Source organism: Arvicola amphibius, chromosome 4, assembly GCF_903992535.2.
Source record: "Arvicola amphibius chromosome 4, mArvAmp1.2, whole genome shotgun sequence".
Classification (NCBI taxonomy): domain Eukaryota; kingdom Metazoa; phylum Chordata; class Mammalia; order Rodentia; family Cricetidae; genus Arvicola; species Arvicola amphibius.
This window is the reverse complement of record NC_052050.1, coordinates 27,114,206-27,137,907: the sequence shown is the minus strand read 5'-3', so window position 1 is coordinate 27,137,907 and position 23,702 is coordinate 27,114,206. Positions and strand designations below refer to the sequence as shown.

The following is a 23,702-nucleotide window of genomic DNA, read 5'->3' as shown; positions in this document are numbered from 1 at the left end:
AGATCCTATCTCAAAAAAAGGTGGATGTTACAGAAGGCACGGCACTGCAGGAACAGTGTCTGAGGAATGACATTTCAGGTTGTCCTCTGGCTTGCATGCACATACACACACGTATGTAGGCCTGCACACATATGAACATGTGTATGTGCACATACATGTAAAAGGAGAAAGGAGGAGGGGGAGAGGAGGAAATGGGTCTCTGTAGGGGTGACTAGCACTGGCCTGGCTTTGAAAGGAGATGGAGAAGCAAACTGGGTGTCTCAGTTCTCCTTATATTTTCTCCTCCACCCCTGCTTCTCCCCAACCTCCTGCAGCCACTCAGTCCCTGAGCTTTGCCAGACTCTGCATGGGAAATGACTTCAGCCATTCTCTCGCTTGCTTATGCTCGCCTCTTGGCAATGGCTCTTTCCTGGTCTCCCCACGCCTGGCAAGCAGCATTCCTTACGGGCCTTTTCTTTCTTCCAGTGAACTCTGTGCACACAGCCTCAGCCCTTGGGTTGTTACATCATTGTTCACAGATTTCACTCAGGAACTCCAAAGCTGGACCAATAGTTCTGGTCTCCTAGGCCTATGTGGCCACGCCCCCTCGCCTCTCAGATGATGTCCCCATCTGTCCTCAGTCACCTCATGCCCAGCTCCATTTACACCAAACTTGCTTGCGTCCTGAAAGGAATAGCTATCTTACTGATGTCACTTGTCTCCATCAAAGCCACCACCGTGCGTCTAGGTCCCCCTGATGCACCAGGGTACCGGATTCTTGCCAGAAAGTGTGCTTGAGAGGCAGGTGTGTGACTCTGGCTCTAGCCTCTTTTAAGCTGTGTGATCTCAGGCAAGGAGATTTTCCTCTCACCTCCCTGGGCCTTGGCTCTAACAGGGTTGGGGCCGGGATGATAATATGCCCTCCTTGGCCACTCTCACCGGGTCCCTCACCTGCCTTCTGGCCATCACACCACCTGTTACCATTTCCAGATTGCCTGCCAAGGAGCTCTTCTCTCTTCCCTTCTGGTACCTCGAGGATGTGGGTGCTGGCCCTCCCCTTCCTACAGGGCCATGGAATCCCTTCGCTGGCTCCTTCTCTTGGTGTGAGAGTGCCCAGACTCAGTTCTTTCTCTTCTCTATCCAGGCTTGCCCTCTGCTGATCTCTTTTGCTCTCTAGTTCCAGGCTGGGTAGGTACCAGTGACTTTTGGGCTTATCTCTCTAGCCTATTGCACCTCAGTCACCCATGCTGTGTCCAGTTCTTAACTAGGAACCTTCATTCTGCATATCCCATAGCCTGAACCATGTCCCAGTAACCTGATTTCTAGTACTGTTTCTCCTAAAACAGTCCCTGGCCTAAAGGTAGCCAGTGGCTCTTTTGCATACTCTGGCTCATTCCTGCCTCAGGATCTTTGCGCATACCATCTTCTCTTTCTAGAGTGTTCCTCCCTTACATGGTTAAGTCCTTCACTTTCCGTGAGGCCCGTCATGACCCCCTTGTATAATAGCATCGTCTATCACCTTCACCAGGCTCCGAACATCCCTATCCCCTTCCACCTTTTCGGCTGCACCCACCCCCTAACATGGCAGATAAATTTATTAATTTATCACATTATCTTTCATCCTTTCTTATTAATATACAGTATCATTGAAGTAAACCACTTTTATCTAATTTATTGTACCAAACACATAGTAGATGCCCAGAAAAAAGTAGTTTAAATAATTTAGGCGAGGAGCTTGGAGGGATGGCTCAGGGGTTAAGAGCACCTCTTCGTGTAGTGGACTGGGGCTTGGTTCCCGACACCCACACGGTGGCTCGGAACCTTCTGGAACTCTGCCGCCAGTTCTCCTAGCCTCCAAGGGTAGCACACACATGTGTACGTGGTGCACATGCATAGTTGCAGTCAAAACATGCAAAAAACAAAATAAATCAATCTTTAAAATTTTTTTAAAGATTTATTTATTTATTATGTATATAACACTCCTTCCATGTATGCTTGCAGGCCAGAAGAGGGCACCAGGTCTCATTATAAATGGCTGTGAGCCACCATGTGGTTGCTGGGAATTGAACTCAGGACCTCTAGAAGAGCAGTCAGTGCTCTTAACCTCTGAGCCATCTCTCCAGCCCAATCTTTAAAATTTTTAAGATAAATTATATTCAATATTTATTGAAGAATTGGAGGCAGACATAGTAATGTATGCCTGTAATTCTAGCACTCGGAAGGCTAAGGCAGGAGGATTGCCAAGAATTAAAGGTCAACTTGGGTTATCTAATAAGTTCAAAATCACCCTGAACTATATAGTAAGATACTGTATTAAAAAGAGCAAGCAATTTATATATGCACATATAATACATATTTATATAGGTATTTATATATTGAAATGAAAGAATTAACAAAGAAGATTATATGATACATTCATTCTAAACCTTCAGTGGCTCCCTATTACCTAGAAGATAAAGTCTAAATGCCTTATTATGGCATTTAATACCCCCAGCTGGCCTTGGATGATCTATGGAACTTTGCAGGGGCCTGGGTTCTCCACCCACCTGTATATGGATGGCTACTACACCCTGCTTCCCTTCCATTAGCCTCTCTCCCCCACAATCCTCTCTGGGTAGCCCTCTACCCTCCGATGCCTGGGTACTGCTGCAGGATTCTCTTCCAACCTCCTGCTCCCTTCACTACTCTGCAGCCAACTTTCTGCACCCCCAGCCTGCTCTGCCTGGCCTCTCTTCTTCCAACTCTGCACATCCCCAGTGCCTCCACCGAGCACGCGAGCAGCTTTGGGCATGTTCAGGAGTTGCCTCTTCCTTCCTCAGCATCCTTTCTCATCTAGGATCAGCACTTGTTGGGAATGTCACTTCTTGGAACAGCTTTCCTGCCTTGGAGGATGCTTTGGAAAAAGTCCAGTGCTGCAGACATAGCAGCCTGGCAGCCTGTAGGTGCCTCTTTCAAGCCATGTGTATGTGTATGTGTGTTCATGTCGGGGGACTGGGGTTGTGGTACATACATGTTACATTCCAAAATCCTATACAGGATGCAGCAGAATTCATTTGTTCTTTATAGCTCCCTTCTCCCATCTTTCTTTCCTTTCTTCCTTATTAGGAAATTAAACCCAGGGGCTTGCACATGCTAGGCAAGTGCTCTACCACGGAGTATAGTTCAAGCTATAGGTTTTTATTTGTTTTCAAGACAGGATTTTGTGTGTGTGTGTGTGTGTGTGTGTGTGTTAACAGCTTTGGCTGTCCTGGAACTGACTCTGTAGACCAGGCTGGCCTTGAACTCACAGAGATCCACCTTCCTCTACCTCCTGAGTACTGGGATTAAAGGTGTGCACCACCAACGCCCGGCGGTTACGTAGGGTTTTTTGAGAGAAGGTTTCACTATGAAGTTCAGGCTGACCTCAGACTCATGGTCCTCCTGGTCTAAGACTCCCATGAGCTGGGATCATACACATGTCCACAATGTCTGACCCATTTTATGTTTTCATTCAGACTGTATAAGTCAAATACTCACACACTCCTGCTGAGTTCCTGCCTTGTCAATCACAGAGCTGGGTCTAACACTCAGCCTGATCAGGGAGACCAAGAAGGGGAGAAGGCAGACATAGTCTAGCCCTGGCTTACTTTTCATTTCCCCCTTTCCCCTCCTTCCTTCCTTCTTTTTTTTTTTTTTTTTTTTTTTTTTTTTTTTTTTTTTGAGGTAGGGTCTCTTGTAACCCAGGGTGGCCTTAAATTTCTGATCATTCTGTCTCCACCTCCCAAGTGCTGGGATTACTAGCATATTCTGCCATTCCTGCCAACTCCTATTTTAAAAGCATTTTTTAAAAAGTCAAGTGGGATGAGCTATAGGAAAGCACACGCATCCCTGAAATAGAAACCTCCATTTTTTTTCCACACAGGTGCATTCAGCCTTGTAAACAGCACCCACATCAAGAGTTACAACACTGGCAGCAGGAAGAGGCCCTGGGGTCCTCCCCACCACTGTCCAGCGCAGAGAACCCATCCTAATCTCTCATGCAATGGATGATTCTGCCCAGCTTGATCTTCCCATAAATGAAGTTGTATGATGCCTGTGGTTTTTTCAGCCAACACAGTGCTGTGGTGTATTATTCTGGAGGCTCCACCTCAATTCTCTGTGTTCCAGTGTGTGAACATTCAATTGAGAACAGACCCAACCTGTCTCCCGGCAGCTCCTAACTGAGAAAAGCAGATCTCTGGACCACACATTTTATACTAACCTCTCGGCATCCCAGCTGTGACTTTTGTCTGTTTCTGGTCCTGGAGATGGAGTCAAACACACTAAGCAGAGTGCCTAATACCAATCCAAGTTATGAGGTTTTTTTTGTGTTTTTTTTTTTGTTTTTTTGTTTTGTTTTGTTTTTGTTTTTTTTTTTTCGAGACAAGGTTTCTCTGTAGCTTTGGAGCCTGTCCTGGAGCTAGCTCTTGTAGTCTTGGCTGGCCTCAAACTCACAGAGATCTGCCTGCCTCTGCCTCCCGAGTGCTGGGATTAAAGGCATGCGCCACCACCGCCCTGCAGTTATAAGTTTTTAAAAGGTATCTATTGGGGTTTAGGGAGATGGCTCAATTGATAAAGCCTCACAGACCTGAGGATCAGAGTTCAAGTTCCAGAATCCACAAAAGGGGGGAGGGGCACAGAAGCCACATCTGTAATCCTGGTGCTCCTATGTCCAGATAGGAGGTGGAGACAGAATCCTCCAAAACTTATGAGCCAACTAGTCTGGTATATGCTGCTGCAAACAAGAGACCTTGTCTCATATGCTCTGTGGTACACACATGCACACACATGCGCACACATACAATCACATGCACACATACACAATTGTTGTGGAATATTACTTCTTTTAAAAAAGATTTATTTATTTATTTATATTTATTTATTTATTATGTATATAGTGTTCTATCTGTATGTATGCTTGCTGGCCAGAAGAGAGCACCAGATCTCATTACAGATGGCTGCGAGCCACCATGTGGTTGCTGGGAACTGAACTCAGGACCTCTGGAAAAGCAGTCAGTGCTCTTAACCTCTGAGCCATCTCTCCAGCCTGTGGAATATTACTTTAACTAGGCAAAGATGTGTTACATTTGCGTATGTTGCATTTTTTAACTACGTGAAGCTGTTTACACTTGTTTACGCTGTATTTGTTTAATTATGTAAAGCTATGTTGCTGTTTTACCTATTGGTCTAATAAACAACTAAATGGCCAAAAGCAAGGCAGTAGAGGGATAGGCAGGGCTGGCATGCAGAGAGGATAAATAGGAGGAGGAAGAGGAGGAGGAGGAAGAGGAGAAGAAGGAGGTGGAAGAAGAGGAAGAAGATGAGGAAGAGGAGGAGGAGGAGGAAGACGAATCTAGACCCTGAGAGAAAAGACAAAGAGAGAAGGAGGGAGAAAGAAATGCCAGGAGCCAGCCAGCCAGGTCGCCGCCAGCCAAGTAGCCACCAGCCAGAGACATCGAGTAGGATATACAGAATAAAAGGTAAAAAGCCCCAAGGCAAAACATAGATAAAGAGAAACAGGTTAAATAAAGTTATAAGAGCTAGTGGGACAAGCCTAAGATAAGGCTGAGCATTCATAACTAACAGTAAGTCTCTGTGTCATGATTTGGGAGCTGGTTGGTGGCCCAAGGAAAGCCTGCTTTGTGTGTTATGTCTGGCTACAAGCAAGCAAATGACCTTCCTCTGACAGTTGTGTATAGATATGAAAACAGGCACCTTCTTTCAGTTCCGTACATATGAAGCTTCCAAAACTATATGCTGGGGGGTGAGGAGTTGACTCGGCAGATAAGAGCACTTACCACCAAGCCTGACAACCAAAGTTCATTTCCTCAGAACACACATGGTGGAAGAAGAGAACCAACTTCTCATAGTTGTCCTCTGACCTCCACACAGGCACCGTGGCATGCTCCCCATCCTCCACCAAGACAACAACAACAGAAACAAAAGCAAAAAACCAACTCTATATGTTGAAAGAGTCTTCCCTATTTTGGGGCACTGCGTCTCATTCAAGCAAGCCAAGTACTCTACCACTGGGCTATACCTTCACGTTTGATTTACTTTTTATCTTGAGGCTCACTAAATCCCCCAGGCTGGCTTTGAACTTTGGACCATCCTACCTCTGCTTCTGTAGTACCTGGACTCCAGAAACACGTCATGACACCAGTGTTCCGATCGATGCTAAGTCTTGTGTCACCTCCACAACCAACTCAGAGAGGGCAATAAAGTTCCCCAAAGCTTTTCCAGCATTTTATGCCTGTCCTCACAGGGTCATTGTCCTGTGGATAGCTTAAAGCAAGTTTCTGAAATATGCAATAGGGGTGATGCTGGGTTTAGTTTGCCATTGACTTTGGCAACAACTTCAGGGACAGTTGACATGGTAGAGCTAGGACAAACGTCCTGGCTTTGGGGCATGCAATGTGACAGTTTCTCCAAACCTGTTCTTGGACTCTTAGACCATAAGACACCTTTTTTTCATGAGCTTTGCAGACCTTTAGGGGGTACTCCATGCTCTCCTCTTGTTTTCTTCCTATGCTGCATCACCTACATCCCACTTCCACCATGGGGAGAGTTGCCCTGGAGCAGACCAGAAGCTGTTAAACAAGGGAGTGTGGGGTGAGAGAGCCTATGTATGGGTCCACAGTATGCTTGGCAGGTTGCTTGGTTTAGCTTTTTAAAGCCACCAGAGGACCCAGTCCTAGTGCAGTTTGCTTGTCTGAGGCAAGTTTTTGTTTAACCCTTGAACTCACTAAGCTGGCTTTGAACCCTTGTTCCTACTGCCTTCACCTACCATGTGTCAGCATTATAGATATGTACCACTATGCTCTGTCTGCCACTTTCAAGTCATGTAATGGTGGCCGGTTCCCGCAACCCACTGAGCTCCACTTTCCAGGTATAAATAATGACAGACCCACAGCCACCTTCCCTGCAGGAGCGATAAATGGCAAAATGTAAATGCCTAACTGTTACCTGGTCACATTTCAGGACAACAAGCTACTGGGGACATATTTCATGACATAAACACTAGCAGTATAGCCACAACCAAGTACCCTTGGGGAATAAGAATCGGATGGTTACTGTGAGCTTGTGAAGGTCCTATCTGGGTGCCTCTCCTTGTGGAAGATGTGTTCTGATTGGGCACAGTCTCCTTGGAGACAGTAGGCACCTGTTCATTCCTGAATCGCAGATTATTTCCCCCACAGCTATTGCTAGGAGATTTATAGCACATCCCAAACATCACAGATCCGGAACTGGGATACCCCTTCTGCTGCCTGCCTACCTTGGCGACTGGCAATGTCTTCCTTCCTCTCTCCATCCCTCCAGATCTCTCCATCTCCCTCCTCCTTCCTTCAGGACAAAATCATCTTAGGCAGCCCAGTTTTATCTTTGTCTAGCTTTTTTTGCTTGTTTGTTTGTTTTCTAAACAGGGTTTCTCTGTGTAACTTTGATGCACGTCCTGGAACTAGCTCTCGTAAAACAGGCTGGCCTCAAACTCACAGAGATCCTCCTGCCTCTGCCTCCTGAGTGCTGGGATTAAAGGCGTGCGCCACCACCGCCAGGCTTGTCTCACTTCTGAAGTCCTAAGTCGATCAGCAAGATCAGCAAACCCTATCCACTCTGTCCAAAAGAACAGGTGGGAAGTCAGGTGTAGTGACACGCACGTACTATCCTAGCTCCACAGCATGACCATCCTAGGCTACTAGCAAGGCCCTGTCTCAGACAAAAGCAGCCCCCTCTTGTACACACAAAGATTAAACGCAACTCTGTGGCCATGCAGCATTTCACCGCCCTTCTCCATAGACAGGAAACCTCACCTACCTTACCCCATCGCTCTGGGCCTCTTCTTCATTCTCTACTCTCCTGCCTGGATTATTTCCAGAGCCCTCCTTCCGGTTTCCTGCTTCTGGCTCAGCCTCTTGTCCTTACATTTTCTTTTCTAGTACATCAGGGAAAGATCTATTGGAAGCCTGAGCCAGATCCCATGCCCATCAGACCACACGCCCATCAGACCACACGCCCATCAGGCCATTGCACTGCTTTGCTTTGCCTTTTTTTTTTTTAAACGAACATTTAAGGAAAAATTAGGAAATGTCACACAGCACTCAAAACTACTACCAGCTTCCTCCTCGTCTGACCTCACCTGACCTTCTTGCCTCAGCCTGCCCTAGGACCCTGCCCTGGGACCTGGCCATCCCTCACTGACTGCAGGCTTTGCTTCGATTTTATACTGTCTCATGAAAGTTCATCTTGGCTTCCTAATTAGAACTGCAGCCCCTTAACCCCCTCCTTAACCCTGCAAGCACCCCTCACCCATTCTGTCCTCTCCATAGCCCCTTAACGCCTTCTCTCACTTGAACAAGTGAATTGTTTTCAGTTACGAATTTTCTACCTTCTCCTACTAGAATGTGGGCTCCCTGAGGACAGGTTTGCTAAAGGACAGCTTTGGTTGACCGTGATGCTCCTCCCTGCCTAGAGTTACACCTGTAACTCCAGATCCGGGGGATCCGACTTCTGGTCTCCTAGGGCAACCGCTCTCCCAAGCGCAGATGTATACACAGACACACCTATACATAACTAAAAATTATAAAAACAAATCCTAAAACAATAGCAACAAAAAGGCATTGGCTTGCAAATGGCCTGCATTGGAGGCCAGGATTGAAAGTCAGCGACTATGCCCCCTCCCCCACAGGTTGCCTCCCGACTCAGGACACCAGCTAGGCTATCCTCTTGTCCAGGGCGCTGTGCTGAGACAGGGTGTGGATTGAGAGTGGGGTCTTGGATCAGTTTTCTCCTCCATCCCACTTTAACCAAGTAACTTTGGTTCTTCTCTCAAGGAAAAACACTCAGACAGGCTTGTCTTCCCACCTGCCTGCCTGTCACTGTCGGGCGCTCAACCCAGAAGGCATATTCTCTGTAGACACTGACTGAACAAAATGCATGAATGAATGAGCTAATGTGCTCTCCCAAGCCCTGGCTTCAGGAGCTGAACACCAGGACGGCATCACGCTGTTTCTCTAAGCACCATTTTAACAGCTAAAGGGGCTTCTAGCCTAAAGTACGGAAGTGGAAGTGTCACTGAGGACAGGGACAGTTGAAGTCATTTCCTGGACTCCCTCAGGCAGAATGGAAGGGGCTCCTTAACACTCCCCTTCCACTCCTGGTCTGAGGAGCATCAGCTGGGAGGCAGCCCAGCCCCACCGTCCCCCCCCCGTCCCCCCCCCCCGCCAAGTCAACCACTTGGTCTCCATAGCAACAACAGCTTCCTTAACACTGAGATTAAACAGCTGGATGGAGCTGATAAGGTGGAAGGTCCCGCACCCAGAATGGACCACAGGGCAGATGCCCCTTAACGGGCACCGAGGCTGAGATCCCTGTGGACTCAAACCAGTGGCAGGGAAGGGGGAGGAGGACTCCAGCGGTCTGTGCCCCAGTTCTGCCAGCAAATCTCCCAGGCCTCAGGCTGCTGACAGACCCTGTCCAAAGAAGATTCATTACTTCCTCAATCCTGTATGGTGGGGTGAGGGGCCATCAGTGCTAGACAGCTCCTGAGGTCACTGGGAAGTGACTGATGGGTAAGATCACATGTCTCAGCAGAAAACCGGGGAGGGGGGTGGGGTGCATGCTTTAATTCCCTTCCACCCTCAATGAGCTGTTTAGACAAAAACAGAAAGCCTGGGAGGCCAGCGAGGGCTAACACAGCCTAACACACCTCTCACTCCTGAAAAGGGCTGGCATTCCAGAAGGGCTTTAGTTAATGAGTGCCACTGTGTGCCAGGACACCTGGGACCCGTGATTAATGTGGAACTTGAACCTAGGCAATGTAACCCAAGTCCCAGGCCCCACCCTTGGGGTCGGGTCTGCCCCCTTGGTGCCCTGTCAGTGTTAGTGTGACATCCACCTGCATCAACCCTCTCAACCCCTGGTCATCTCTGACCCATGCTGCCTGCCCTCCTTCCTGGAGCAGTTCATTCAGGGAGCTGAGGAGCAGGGGCTGTCCATGCCTGGCGATGGACCAGCTGAGTGCTGGGAGCAAACAGAACTCAAACTGGAATGTCCGGTTTGGAAGAGAAATCCAATCCAGGCTCAAGACCCCACTCTCAACCACACCCTGTCTCAGCGCAGCGCCCTGGACAAGAGAATACTAGCTGGCGTCCCGAGTCTGGAGGCAACCTGTGGGGGAGGGGACATAGTCGCTGACTTTCAGTCCTGGCCTCCAATGTTGTCCCTTTGCACTCCAATGCCCTTTTGTTGCTGTTGTTTTAGGATTTGCTTTTGTAATTTTAAATTATGTATAGGTGTGTCTGTGTATGCATCTACACTGGTGAGTGTGGTTGCCCGAGGAGGCCAGAAGTTGGATCTCCTGTGTATGCATCTACACCTGTGAGTGCGGTTGCCTGAGGAGGTCAGAAATTAGATCTCCTGGAGCTGCAGTTACAGGTGTTCCTGAGCCATTTGATGTGGGTTCTGGGAATTTGAATTTGGATCCTTTGGAAGAGCAAGAAGCACTCTTACCCATTGGGCCATCTCTCTAGTCCCTGTTGTTCATTTTGTGGGATGGGTTCTTATGCAGACCAGGTTGACCTCAAGGTGAATATGTAGCTGAGAGAGGCCTCGAATCCTCCCGCCTCCACATGCCAAGGGCTGGGGTTACAGGTGTTTGGAATGAAACGCGAGCTTTGTGCACGCTTGGCTAGCCCTCCTCCAACTTCTTCAGCCCTTTGTTTGCTCCTTCCGAGATCTCACTAAATAAAGCCAAAGACTCATACTCATGTCAATCTTTCTGCTTCCGCTTCCTGAGCACTGGGATTACAGACACGCCTCCAAGGCCATGTAGGGGGCAGGATGGGGAGGGAAGCCAGGAGATTTTGCAAAGCATCCTCTCCCAGGCTGCACCCCTGATTCACTTCCTGTCCTAAGTTTTTGCCTTCAGCTTGGATCCAGGGAACAGGAGACAATCTGGGACCTCAAGGGATTGTATCTCCCAGCCAGAAACCGAGAACTCAGAGGCCAAAGCTTACAAGCCTGAGGTTCAGTATCTCTAGCTTTAATGGAAATATTGTTCCAGAGGCCTGGTCCAGCAGGGGTGATTAGGTCCCTGGAAAGCAATGCTAAGCTTGGGTGTCTAGCTGGCTAAAGCATGAGCACCTTCCATCCAGATGTCTATTCAGACTGTCCTTTCCTTCCAGCCTCTTTGCATGACACTGTCTTCCTCTGGGAGCCCAAATATTGAACCTTGTCCATTACTCATGCCTTTTGATAGTTGTCTAATAATTCAAGAGGAAGCCCTGTGGACTGGAGAGATGGCTTAGTAATTAAGAGCACTGGTTGTTCTTCCAGAGGACCTGGGTTCAATTCCCAACACCCACATGGCAGCTCATAGCTGTCTCTAACTCCAGTTCCAGGGGATTCTGATACCTTCATGCACATAAAATAAAGTTTAAAAATTTTTTTAAAAGAGGAAACTTTAGAGTCCCTAATACCTAGAGCCCTAAAGTTTGGAGCACCTGAGTTATGGCCCTGTACCACAAGCCTGAGGCTCAACTTCCCAGAATCATCAGCAAGCAGCTCCAGACCTGAAGTGGGAGGATCAGAACCACCTAAGCTCAGCTAGACCCAGAGGGTGAGCGACTTTCCCATAGTTCCATACCTAGTAGCCAGAGAAGGAGATATAGGAATGATCTTCAAAGTAGCAGAGCTCAGCCCCTCTCCTGGGTGAGTGGGTAGCTGAGAAAGCAGTGAGAATCTCTTATCTTTTCCACACTGACCTGACCCTTGTGGGACCCATGGGATCAAGAGCTGCTGCTAAGTAGGCTTACATTTGAACAATGAGAAAGCCAGGAAAAGAAGAATCCAGAAATCAGGGGGAAGAAACCAGAGAATCTCCAGTGGCCAAAACTTCCCTCTTCTCAGTTGCTCCCAAATCTGCAGTAAGGACCACCTCCTTTTCTTGCTTGAGTTCTCTTCCCACATGGTGGCTTCAAATCAGATACCTACACACCCCTAGTGACAGGGAACCCGCTATTTTTTGGGCAGTTTTAATTATTTTTAGATATGCCAAGTCAGCCTCTGGATTCCTAGGTTTCCAGAGGGCATGGGATCAGGGCGAATTACACAAACAGATTAAACTTTCTGAGAGTGAACAGTCCAGGTTTCTCTGTGTACTCCCTTCAGCCCAGTGAGTGCTAACCATCTCAAAACAGACAGTGACCCTCTCAGCAAGGGGCAGCAAGCCCAGCAAGGATAATCCACAACCTCCTCCATTCAGGAGACACCCTTGGTCTCTTGCATCTGAACTCACTCTTCAGGTTTTTATTTTGTTTTGTGTTTGCTTTTTTGAGACAGGGTTTCTCTGTGTAACAGCCCTGGCTGTCCTGGAACTCTGTAGACCAGGCTGGCCTCAAACTCAGAGATCCTCCTATCTCTGCCTCCTGAGTGCTGCAGGATTATATGTGTGTGCCACTACCACCCCGCTGGGTTTTGTTTTTTGAGGACCTCATATAACTCAGGCTGACTTCAAATTCGCTACATAGCTAGAGGCTGTCCTGTAACTTCTGATCCTCCTGCCTCTACCTCCCAAATCCTGGGATTATAAGCAGGTGACACCATGTTCTGTTCTTGTTGTTTGAGACTGAGTCTTCCTCTGGCCTAGTGAGCTTTTGGAATTTATTTCCGTGCAAACGTGAGGTATACTCCGAGAAGCTGATACTATGAGGCGGGGAGAGTGGAAGAGTGATGTCATGCCACCTAGCAAGCGGCTGAGTGTGAACATACAGGGGTGGGTGTGTCCACTGGGTCACAGGTCCCCAGGTTCCTACCCTTCCGGGGAGTGGAGCTGAATCTGTCACAGGCATTAGGTCCCTGATCCCCCAGAAACAGCTGGAAGCAGAACCTCTGTCTCAACAGTCTGCCAGTCCTTTTCTCCCAGGACCAGGGCTCTAACACTCTGGCCTCATTCTTCTCTCTTCCCTCCAGTCGATAGGATTGCAGGGACCTGCCAACAGAGCTTCTTGCTTCCCAACTTTATTTCACATCCTCTATTTCCTTTGATCTCCATAAACATCTTGCAAGGTAAGCAGCAGGTGGCTCACTTCCTCATTTTGTAGGTGGAGAAAGAAAGGCCATGAGACACCAGGGAAAGTGTGGGTAGACAAGTGGCCCAGAATGGCCTGACCACCACAACCTCGTCTGCTCCATTTTCTCCTCTGTTCAGGTTTCCCTGGCTACCCTGGTCACCCCTTACTGCAGCTGCTAAGGTTCAAGGGTGCAGCTGACTTACAGGTGGCACAAATGAAAGGCAAAACAGCACTAAGGAAGACTAGCCCAGAGAGCCAGCCTTTTGGGTAACTGAGATACAGCTTAGGCTCCAGCCTCCTGGCCTGAGCCCCTTGCACATCCTAGCTCTGCCAACTCCCAGGGTTGAACTAGGAGAAGCGTCCTGCTTTCTCAGACCCCAACATGAAGCCACCGACAAGTGCAGCCAGGAATGAATGGCCTTCAGAAGCCAAGGTCATGTGGAAGACGGAGGCTGTTTCCAGTCTGGGGTGGCCGGAGGAGCCAGTTCCCTGTGACTGAAGACGTTTAAGCAGAGACCCCCCCCCCTCAAAGGGTCACAGTAGAGATAAGCTCCCACCCACACGGCCTCATGAACAGTGTTAAGTTCCAGGGCCAGGGTGTAGCCAGGCAGTGGGTCAGCTGGCTAAGGGATCATTATAACATATTTACCCGCTGTAGCTGAAGACAAACACAACACATTTCTTGGAAATGGGAAACCTGCCAGTTCTGCTGATTGTTGTCCATCCCTTTTACATCTAATCTACCTTTCACTCCTTTTCATGCCAGATACTGTCTTCTTCATGCGTGTTACATGTCTTCTTCATGCGTGTTACATGTCTTCTTCATGCGTGTTACAAGTATCTCAATATATAATGTATAAATCATTCTGTTAATCTCCAAATGATTGAAGTCTCCTAACAATTATAATAATAAAGCCTAGAGGTTAATAATAAAAAAAATAAAGTTCAGCCAGGCAGTGCTACAGGCTTCTTGTCTCTTTCTTAGTCCAGTGCTCTGTAACGTGTGACCGTACCAGGGCCATACCAGCCATGTGTCCTTGTCTCCCCAAGACTCTACATTGGAAGGCTGGGCTAGTTAAAGCCCTGCCCAAGCTCCAAGCGGATTCCTGAGGATTCTAGTTCCAGGCTCTGGAGAGCATTGCCTTGAGCAGTTCTGATTACTCAGGGCTTCATTACCACCGAGGAACAAGGAGGCTTGGCATATCTGCCCTCCTGACTGTCAAACTTTTTGCCTAGTCACTGTGACCGTGCCCATGCTGAAGTCATGCCTGCCAAGCCCAAGTGATCAGAGAAAGGAGATACACTGATAAGCCAAGGGTCACCTCTGGGCCTTTGAGAACAGAGGCCACGTCAGCCTGGATGATTTGACCTAGAAATAGTTAGTGATCCAAAGAAAAAGAGTGTTCCCCAAAGACACTTTTTGTTGTTGTTTGTTTGCTTGTTTGAAGATAAGGTCTCCTGTATCTTAGGCTGGTCTTGAGCTTGTTGTACAGCCAAGTGTGATCTTGAATTTCCAGTTCTCCTACTTCCATCTCCCAAATACAGAGTGAAAAGCTGCTCTGCCACATCCAGCGTCTAGACATTTGGCAGTTTGGGGTGGGGAAAGTACTCTATTGCGCTCAATTCTCCCAAATCCACATAACACTTTGTGCCGGCCCGGCCTAGTCCCAGACACCTTAAACGACAACCTCAGAGTATGGCTTTTGACTTCTACACAAATACCTGTGGACACACTGGCAAACAGCACACATCTATGCACAACACCTCACCCTCACCCCTGCACACACTTATCTGCACACACCAGATACATACACACAAATATGTATACAAAATATGTCATAATGGGAAAAGACTTACGTGCTAGGATTCCGAGTCTAGCTTTGAAACCAGCCCATGAGTAACTAGAAATTAGCCCCCTATTAGGTCTGCCTGTGAAACTGAGATTGTACCATCAGTTGCCTTGCCTGGTAGAGGAGCACTCAGGATGCACACACTTCGGATACCCAAGCAGCCTTATGAAAGGATTTGATGGAAGCCACAGAGGTTGCGTGTGTGTGTGTGTGTGTGTGTGTGTGTGTGTGTGTGTGCGCGCGCGCGTGTGCATACAGTACTGGGCTTTGAACCCATTGTCTCCTGCATGTGAGGCAAGTGCCCCATCCCTGAGCTATATCATCCAGTAGTTTGCTTGCTCTGGTTTCATGGAATTGAGTGCTTTGGGGCCGGCCCCTTCCTCTCTGGACCTCCATTTCCCCCATCTACCAAAGGAGAGGGCTGGGCTCAGTCCACCTCTCTCTCTCTCTCTCTCTCTCTCTCTCTCTCTCTCTATTTGGTTTTTCGAGACAGAATTTCTCAGTGTCCTGGAACTTGCTCTGTAGACCAGGCTGGCCTTGAACTACCAAAGATCCACCTGCCTCTGCCTCCCCAGTGCTGGAATTAAAGGCAAGACCATCACCACCTGGCCACCTTTCTCTCTTATATCCTGGATGTAAATAGGGCCTTCTCACAGACCTGCAACCAGGTAGATCTTGTCCACAGAAATAGTGGCTCCCCAAAAAAATGGGGCCTGGAAGGTCTAGCCGTAACAAAAACCTGACTGAGCTGGGCTCTGTATGCCCTAGGGTGTAGCGCAGGAAGACCAGGTGGATAACCAAGCAATAGTTAGTGAATCGGGTGCGGGGAGTTTCATGGGATGCAGGCAAAATGCAAAATGCTCCTTCTGTACCCTGAAATCAACTGACAGAGGTGCTGAGACCAACAGGCAAGTAAGTAGCAGAGCTTTCCAATTCCTGATGCCCCACTACCATGCCAGGAGCCTGCCTCCTGCCTAGCTCCTCCACGCGGCAGGGAAAGGCATGGCAACAACCAGCTGATGCTTTGGCATCGTGGCCATACACCTTTTCGGCACCCATTGTTCCCTCTCGGGTGCCTAGACCCTTTCGGGTCTGGCTATACACACCCTCCCCACGGATCAGCTGCAGCGCCCCCAGTCCCGTGCCTCCCCCGGAAAGCCGTGGCCCGGCGGGAGACCGGACTTCCGCGATTGACAACTACTCCCTCCGCAGCACGGATCCCGGATCCTGAGATGCTGGCCTTACCCAGAACTTGGAACCCAGCTCCCCGGAGCCGCACAGGCGGTCCATGTGGCTCAGGTGCACCGCAGGACTGAGATCTCGGTTCAGCACAGCCCCAGCAGTACTGCCCCGGAGCCGCCTCCAACTCCCAGCTCAATCGGAACTCCTCCCGGCCCCGCCCTCGGGTCCTCTGGTCAAGTTCTCCCGGTCCTTCTCAGCGATTGCGACACGGGTCTTCGCCTCAATAAGACTGCTGGTACCTAAAATCGCAACCCTGGAAGTGACTGCAGAGTGAGGAAAAGTAGTTGACAGTACGAGTCCATTCCAGTGACCCCTGAGCTACTAGACCCCAAAGCTGATGGGCCTGGGAAAGTCTTTATCAGTTTTCCAGTGGGATCTGAAACACGCATATTTTCAACCCAGTCAGAAAGACCAGGAGAGGCATTTAGCAAGCTTCTCACTGTAAAAGAAGTACTTTATAAAGGCAGGGTCACTTCAGATTTTGTAAACACAGGATCATCTCGCGTTCCATCATCTATAATATGAGAAGTGCTTGCGAGCCTATTAGTCTTCTTCCTCTTCCCCACAAATTGTCAGAAACAACAGACAGACAATGGCTCATAGCTGTGATGTGTGCACGTGCATGTGTATAGCAAGAGAGTGAGGCATGCAGTTGGTCCCAGTACCAAATAGATGGGTATGTGGCCTCCTTGTGGTCCTCTTAAGCTGCTGCCTTCTGAAGCTCTGTGGCTCCCTAGTTTTGCCCAGGACACTTCTGCACCCCAATTTTTCACTGGTAAAGTATGGATAACCATTATGGAATCCTTTTAGACTTTTCTGAGGAGGCTATAGAAAAGTATATAAAGCATATGTATTGCATGTAACATATGTTAATTCTATTTCAGCCTGACCAGGGTGGGGATGGGCAGTGAGACCCCAGGAAGAGCTCCATACTAGCAACTTCATCTTAATAGTCGGTCTGCTAAAATGGCCTTCCCAGCTTGGTTGTGCTGGGATCCCCTCCACCTCTCTCTTTCCTTATAGGATCCCAACTTACAACCCATCCCTGGAGCTAAGCAAAAAAAATCTTCTTGGTCTAATTTATCGTCTTTATCTGCAAGCTCCTGGTGTGTGTGTGTGTGTGTGTGTGTGTGTGTGTGTGTGTGTGTGGAGGAGAGAGAGAGAGAGAGAGAGGAGAGAGAGAGAGAGAGGAGAGAGAGAGAGAGAGAGAGCGGAGAGGTCGGCCCTCCCTTGGCACTTGTTCCCAGATGGGATAGGGTATTTTCTAGCCTCCTGGGGGTTCATGTACGTATTGCAGGGATCCAGGAGGACAGTGCAGAAAAGATTCATCTCTTACACCTCTGAACTGCAGGCAGGAAGTCCTGGGAAGCCAGGATAGAGATGAATCAGTAGAGTGAGGTGGGCAATGGCAAATGAGGTCCCCTCCCCGCTTCCCAGGTGGTTTTTCTGGGGACCTGTGCAGATTCTCTCAGCCCTTTTTTCCTCCTTCTTTCCCACACTGCCTTCCCTGAACCTTCTCTGTGCAGAAGACTTTAGGAATTTCATACCTTGTCAGTGTGCTTTTGGTTACATTTACTTGCGAAGTCTTTCTTCTTTGCCGGTCTAAAATGTCCTCATGGCCAACTGAGTCACCTCTACCTCCCCTTCCTGCCTCAGGTAGTAACTTTTGTGCACTATGTAACCTTAACAGGCTCCTGTGTCTCTGGGACCATTTTCACCTTATAAGTGAGCAAAGTGCCATGGAAGCTCTCTTCCTAACTGTGGTCCAGGTCCCTAGGACCAGAGCATCTGGGAATCAGTCTCTAAGCCTTCCATTATCCTTGAACGCAACTTCTTAGCACCTCTGCCTGGCATTTTACTACTGACTCTCTCTTAGAGTCTGGCCATGGTTTGAGGAGACTAAGGGGCCTCCCTCTGGTACCCTTTAAGAAGTGAGCTCCCCAGGTACCCTTCTGGTTCCCTGGGACCTTCCAGCTCAAGGTCAGCGTGGACTCCACCAGTTAACTCTCTGATTTAAGGACAGGAGTCTGGATTCAGCACTGGAGCAAAGCTCCATCTTCTGTGACATCAGCCTTTCCATCCTGCCTTACCTTACCTTACCATACCATACCGGGTGGGAGGTTCTGCAAACAACGTGCAGTCCCTGGCGATCCTTGCCTTCCTCTGCCTCTGGAAATGCTCCAAGTTCATTCCCTTGGCCTCTTTCACATAGTCCTTGAAGAATGAGCATAGTGTTTGTATGACATCATTGTTTTGGTTTAATTGGCTCACCAGAACAAGAGATTTCAAGCCTTGGGACATTCCACAGTTTGCCCAGGGCCTCAGAGCTTCGTCTGGCACAGATATCAAGAGCCTTCTTCTCCTGTATGTAGCTTCCACACATGGCTACTCCAGGCAGCTCCCTGGACAGGATGCATTTCCTGGACCCTTGACTATTGTACCCCTGCCCCTAGCCCACCTTCTAAGATGCTCTGCCGACTCCCTAGCTCCCCCAACTCCCTGTACCCACCAAACTCTGTTTATCTTTCAAGATATCTGTCAATGGCTAGGCAGTGGTGGAACAGGCCTTTAATCCCAGCACTTGTGAGGCAGAGGCAGGCGGATCTCTGTGAGTTCAAGATCAGCCTGATTTACAAGAGCTAGTTCCAGGACAGCCAAGGCTGTTACACAGAGAAATCCTGTATAGAAAAAAATTACACCCAGTTGCCAAAGATTGTTAAGACAAAGATCCCAAGGGACTAATTACTCTCGGTTTGGGGATGGAGGAGCCCAACAAATAACAGTCGTGGCAGGACCAGATATTTTGCTGAATTTGTATCTGTGATACTGAAATTGTTTCTGCGAAGCTCTGGATACATGAGAGAGGGAATGGAGAAAGCAACTGACAGAAAGAGACATGACGAAGTTGTCAGCATTACAATTTCCTTTTGCAAGGCGACATTCTGTTTGCCATTGAATGTGTTGAATAAAAACAGAATGAATTCCTCTGTGAAGGAAGCTTTCCATAGAGCTAAATGCTGATAAGTCTGAGGTGTATAGACAGATACTGCCTAGACATGAATAATCACACAAACTATATTAGTTGCAACATTGTTTGGTCCATGATTTAGGCATACTCCCAGCTAGCTCTTACATCTTAAATTAGCCCATTTTTTATTAATCTATTTATCGCCACAAGGTTGTGACATACCAGTAATGTTCTAGCACTTTTCTCCTTCGGCAACTACATGGCATATCTTTGACTCCACCTACTCTCTCTATATATATATCTCTGTTTGAATTTCCCACCTGGCTTTACTCTGCTAAGCCATTGGCCAAAACAGCTTTATTCATTAGCCAAAAAAGCAACACATATACAGAAGGACATTCCACATCAGAGGTATGAGCTAAGGTGGCTTTGTGATAGCTAAAGAAACTCCATTTTATGCTAGCCCTCCGTCTTGGTACCCACTAGCCCCAGTCCTGGAAGACAAGTTCCTAGTAACTCTGAATCAGTGGCCCAGAGATATACAGCCACGACCATCTACTTGCTATGATATGGCTAATTGCTTTTTTGGCTTTTGTAAGTCAAGGATTATTGTGGTTCGTCTTGTCCATTTAACTTGGCAGAACAGACTAGTCTTTGCTTACTTTTGTAGATATTGAAGGTCTCCTTGTGGGTTTTTTGCCTTTAAAAAAATTGTTTCTGAGCAGGAGAGATGGCTTAGAGGTTAGAGCACTGGCTGCTCTTCCAGAGGTCCTGAGTTCGGTTTCCAGCGACCACATGGTGGCTCACAATCATCTAAAAGATCCGGTTGCCCTCTTCTGGCATGCAGGCAGAAACACTGTATACATAATAAATAAAAAATCATCTCCTGTTGTGTGATAGTGGACACACCTTTAAAACCCAAGCACTGGGAAGGCAGAGGCAGGAGGGTCTCTGTGAGTTTCGAGGCCAGCCTGGTTTACAAATCAATTTCCAGGACAACCAGGGCTACACAGAGAAAATTCTGTCTTAAACAAACAAACAAAACCCACACAAAATAAATCAAATAAAAATAAAAATCCCTTCCACATACCCTTTCTCACGACAAGCCCTGAGATTCAGTTTTACGGCTGTCGTCCTGCTAGCAGCCAATCAATAATCCTTTAATTATAATTGAATTAAGTCCATGGTCTTTCCCCAGGGGTCACAAACTCCATAAAAGCTTGAAATAAAAGTTGAATGCCTTGAGTCACATAGTAAGAATCAGTTTGTAAACTGAAAGTCTGAACAAGGATTTGTTTGAAGGCAGAAAGGGCAGTGAGGGTAAGGGCTGTTTGGGGGGGGTAACAAAAAAAATGCCATGCTCCAGCCTCGTTACAGCAAGGTTGGCTTCTTTGCCCGATATATTGGCTCCATCTGAGAAATGATAAATGCACCAGAAATAGGATGTGTACTTGCGGGACAACAGGCCTATAAAGGAAGTAATGAAATTCCACAGAATTTTATAGGTGTGAGATGAAGAGAGATTTGTCCCCCACAAAAAACCAGTCAAAGCTATTTGCTGGGGATGTCTTGTGTGGTCTGTGAGGGAAGGTTGAGATTGTCTTGAGATACAGAAGAATAAACAATATCAGAGTCTTGTTCAGTGAGTCAGGCAGTTCTTCCTCTGCCTTGTGTAAGAGTGATTGGTGAGTAAACATTTTTTATTTTTATTTTTTGGTTTTTCGAGACAGTGTTTCTCTGTGTCTCTCTGACTGTCCTGGAACTCGCTCTGTAGGCCAGGCTGGCCACAAACTCACAGAGATCTGCTTCTGCCTCCCAAGTGCTGGGATTAAAAATGTGTACCACCACCACCACTTGGTGAGTAAACATTTTTTTTCTTTTTAATATTTATTTATTTATTATGGATACAATATTCTGTCTGTGTGTATGCCTGCTGGCCAGAAGAGGGCACCAGACCTCATTACAGATAGTTGTGAGCCACCATGTGGTTGCTGGGAATTGAACTCAGGACCTTTGAAAGAGCAGGCAATGCTCTTAACCTCTGAGCCATTTCTCCAGCCCGAGTAAACATTTTTTTGAGTAAAAATATTTTGCTTAGGCATACTGTTTTTAAATGCTGACAGGAGAAGTTAATTGTTCCAGTGACTACCCTAAAATCTAAGTGTCTGTGAAAAGGTTGTCTTTGCTGCAGACCTGTGTAAACAAAACTCTACTCCAGCCCACTGGTCCCCCTGGGCCAGTTTCTCTCTGCCCCGCCTCTTCCCAAATAACTACTCAGAGGCTTAAAATCAGTTACCAATAGTCTGGCCAATGGCTTAGGCTATTACTGGCTAGCTCTCTCTATAAATTAACCCATTTCTATCAATTTATATTTTACCATGAGGCTCGTGGCTTGTTACCTCACATTTTGTTTCTTGGGTGGCTACATGGGATCTCCCTGACTTCACTTACTCTCTCTGTATCTTTGTTTGGACTTCCTGCCTAGCTTTATTCTGCTAAGCCATTGGCCAAAACAGCTTTATTCATCAACCAATAAAAGCAACACATACTTGCAGCATACAGAAGGACATCCCACATTAGACCTGGAATGATTAATTGTGGTTACTGCAATGAAAGGGGTCAGGGTGTGAGGTGAGCGTCTCCTTTAAGAGAATCAAAAAGGTGAAAAAGCCCCATAGGGAATTCCCATTCAAAACAGAGGCCCATTGATACTGCCTGGGAACTGTTGAAGAGAATTTAACATTGTCTTTCTTGGAATAGACAATGATTATCAATAAACTTTAATAAAAGAATGAGTAACAGAATTCCATAATAGCTGTCTGGGATCTCTGTTTTAACAAGGTATATTACCTTGTTAACCCACCATTGGCAGAAGGTGAGGCTATTGGTCACACTTGGTGAAGAACATTCCATTGAAAATGAGACATAAATGCATGATTATAAAGAGTAGGTACTGAAAAAGCAAATCTTTAACATCAGGGTGTAAAGGGACAGTTAAAAAAATCTTAAAATCAGTCAGGTGGTGGTGGCACACACCTTTAATCTCAGCATTTGGGAGGCAGAGACAGGCAGTTCTCTGTGAGTTCAAAGTCAGTCTGGTGGTCTACAGAGCGAGTTTCAGGACAGGCTCCAAAACTACAGAGAAACCCTGTCTTGAAAAACAAAACAAAAAATCTTAAAATCAATAATAATAATAATAATAATAATAATAATAATAATAATATAACATGGAGCTGGGTGTGGTCATGCATGCCTTTAATCCTAGTCCTTAGGAGGCAGAAGTAGGTGATCTCTGAGTCTGATGCCAGACTCAGAGCAAGTTCCAGAACATCCAGGGCTCCACAGAGAAACCCTGTCTTGGAAACAATCAAAATTATAACAATAACATCGTAGTCTGAGGAACTGTGGTAGGAGAGGGACCACCTGGCTGAAGGACACCAAAGGGATGACGATGTGTATAAACAGCACAGAGATCTTATAAAAGCCTCCATTGACCAGATCCCTCAGGAATACAAAAAACAGGAATAATTCAGATCCGAAAAGATGGTTCTGTATGGTCATCCTAAAGCGCTATTAAATTAGCTGGTGTAAATATTTAATTTCTTTGTTTCCTTTAATGGGTCACTGGCTTACCCAAATTGGGGGATCTTTTTATCCTAAGCTTGGGTAGGTGTTTTTCAGTGGCCCTTCGATAAGAGAATGTTCAAGTAAAGAGTTGCTACAACCTCCGTGAAACAGGAGGTCTTGTCCCCAAAGGGAAAAAGGTCAAGGATGACATAGACGGTTGCAATATGCACCTGGATTCTGGGAGCAGCAAGGAAGGTTTCTACACTTGGTAGGGGATGTCTTTTGCAACCACCACCTTGGACATCTACTACTGAAGATCTAAGCATAACTGGAGAGACAGGATTATTCAGCTATAATGGAAACGTGAGCTCCTGTACTGATAATACCAGTTGTGGGGATCTGGTTGACTGAAACTGCAATATAAGGTTTATCAAGAGACATCAGCTGAGTCCGGTATGCATCTGAGGAATCAAGTCTTTGATTTTGTCAACAATCATCAAGAGTTTCTATGATAAAGGCATTTTATCAAGATGTTAGATCCATCAATTGCTCCAATTAAGTTAATGTTAGAATTTCTTGGAGTAACTGGGAATGAACCTTAATATGAATTTGACCTGTGTAATTTGTATCAATAACATCTAAATAAAAATTCTCTTTATAATCCAATTTGATTTACCTCAAATTTAGCCAAAACATTTTGTAGGAAGGAATCCCCATAAGTGTGTGAAGAATCTCATTACTTTTCCTATTACACCTAATTTTATATCTTTAACTAAGGATAGATTCATGTTGAATTATTTTTAATTGTGATCTTACTGTCTTGAGGTTAGGGGTGGAGCCAGATGGAATGTTTCAAAAGGCCTAAAGCGAGGAGACCAGCTGTGGCTACAGCTGGCTGTGCTCCTGGCAGCTGGGAGACAGTACAGGGGAGGGGACTCTGGGCTTCCAAGTTGGGGGTGTAAGAGGGCTGATTTATGTCTTCTGCAGTGTCCTTGGGACTCATTTTTC

General features: G+C 47.0%; 1 protein-coding gene across 2 annotated transcripts in view; it reads right to left on the bottom strand.

Annotated features, from left to right (window-relative positions):
* The window catches only part of Abcc3 (ATP binding cassette subfamily C member 3), a 51,755-nt gene extending 35,465 nt beyond the window's left edge, over nucleotides 1-16,290 (bottom strand). For both annotated transcript variants that reach the window (XM_038325551.1, XM_038325552.1), the window contains exon 1: nucleotides 16,163-16,290. In XM_038325551.1, coding sequence (XP_038181479.1) covers nucleotides 16,163-16,207 — 45 coding nt within the window. In that variant the 5' untranslated portion in view covers nucleotides 16,208-16,290. The remainder of the gene's footprint in view (nucleotides 1-16,162) is intronic.
* Between the last annotated feature and the right edge of the window lie 7,412 nt (nucleotides 16,291-23,702).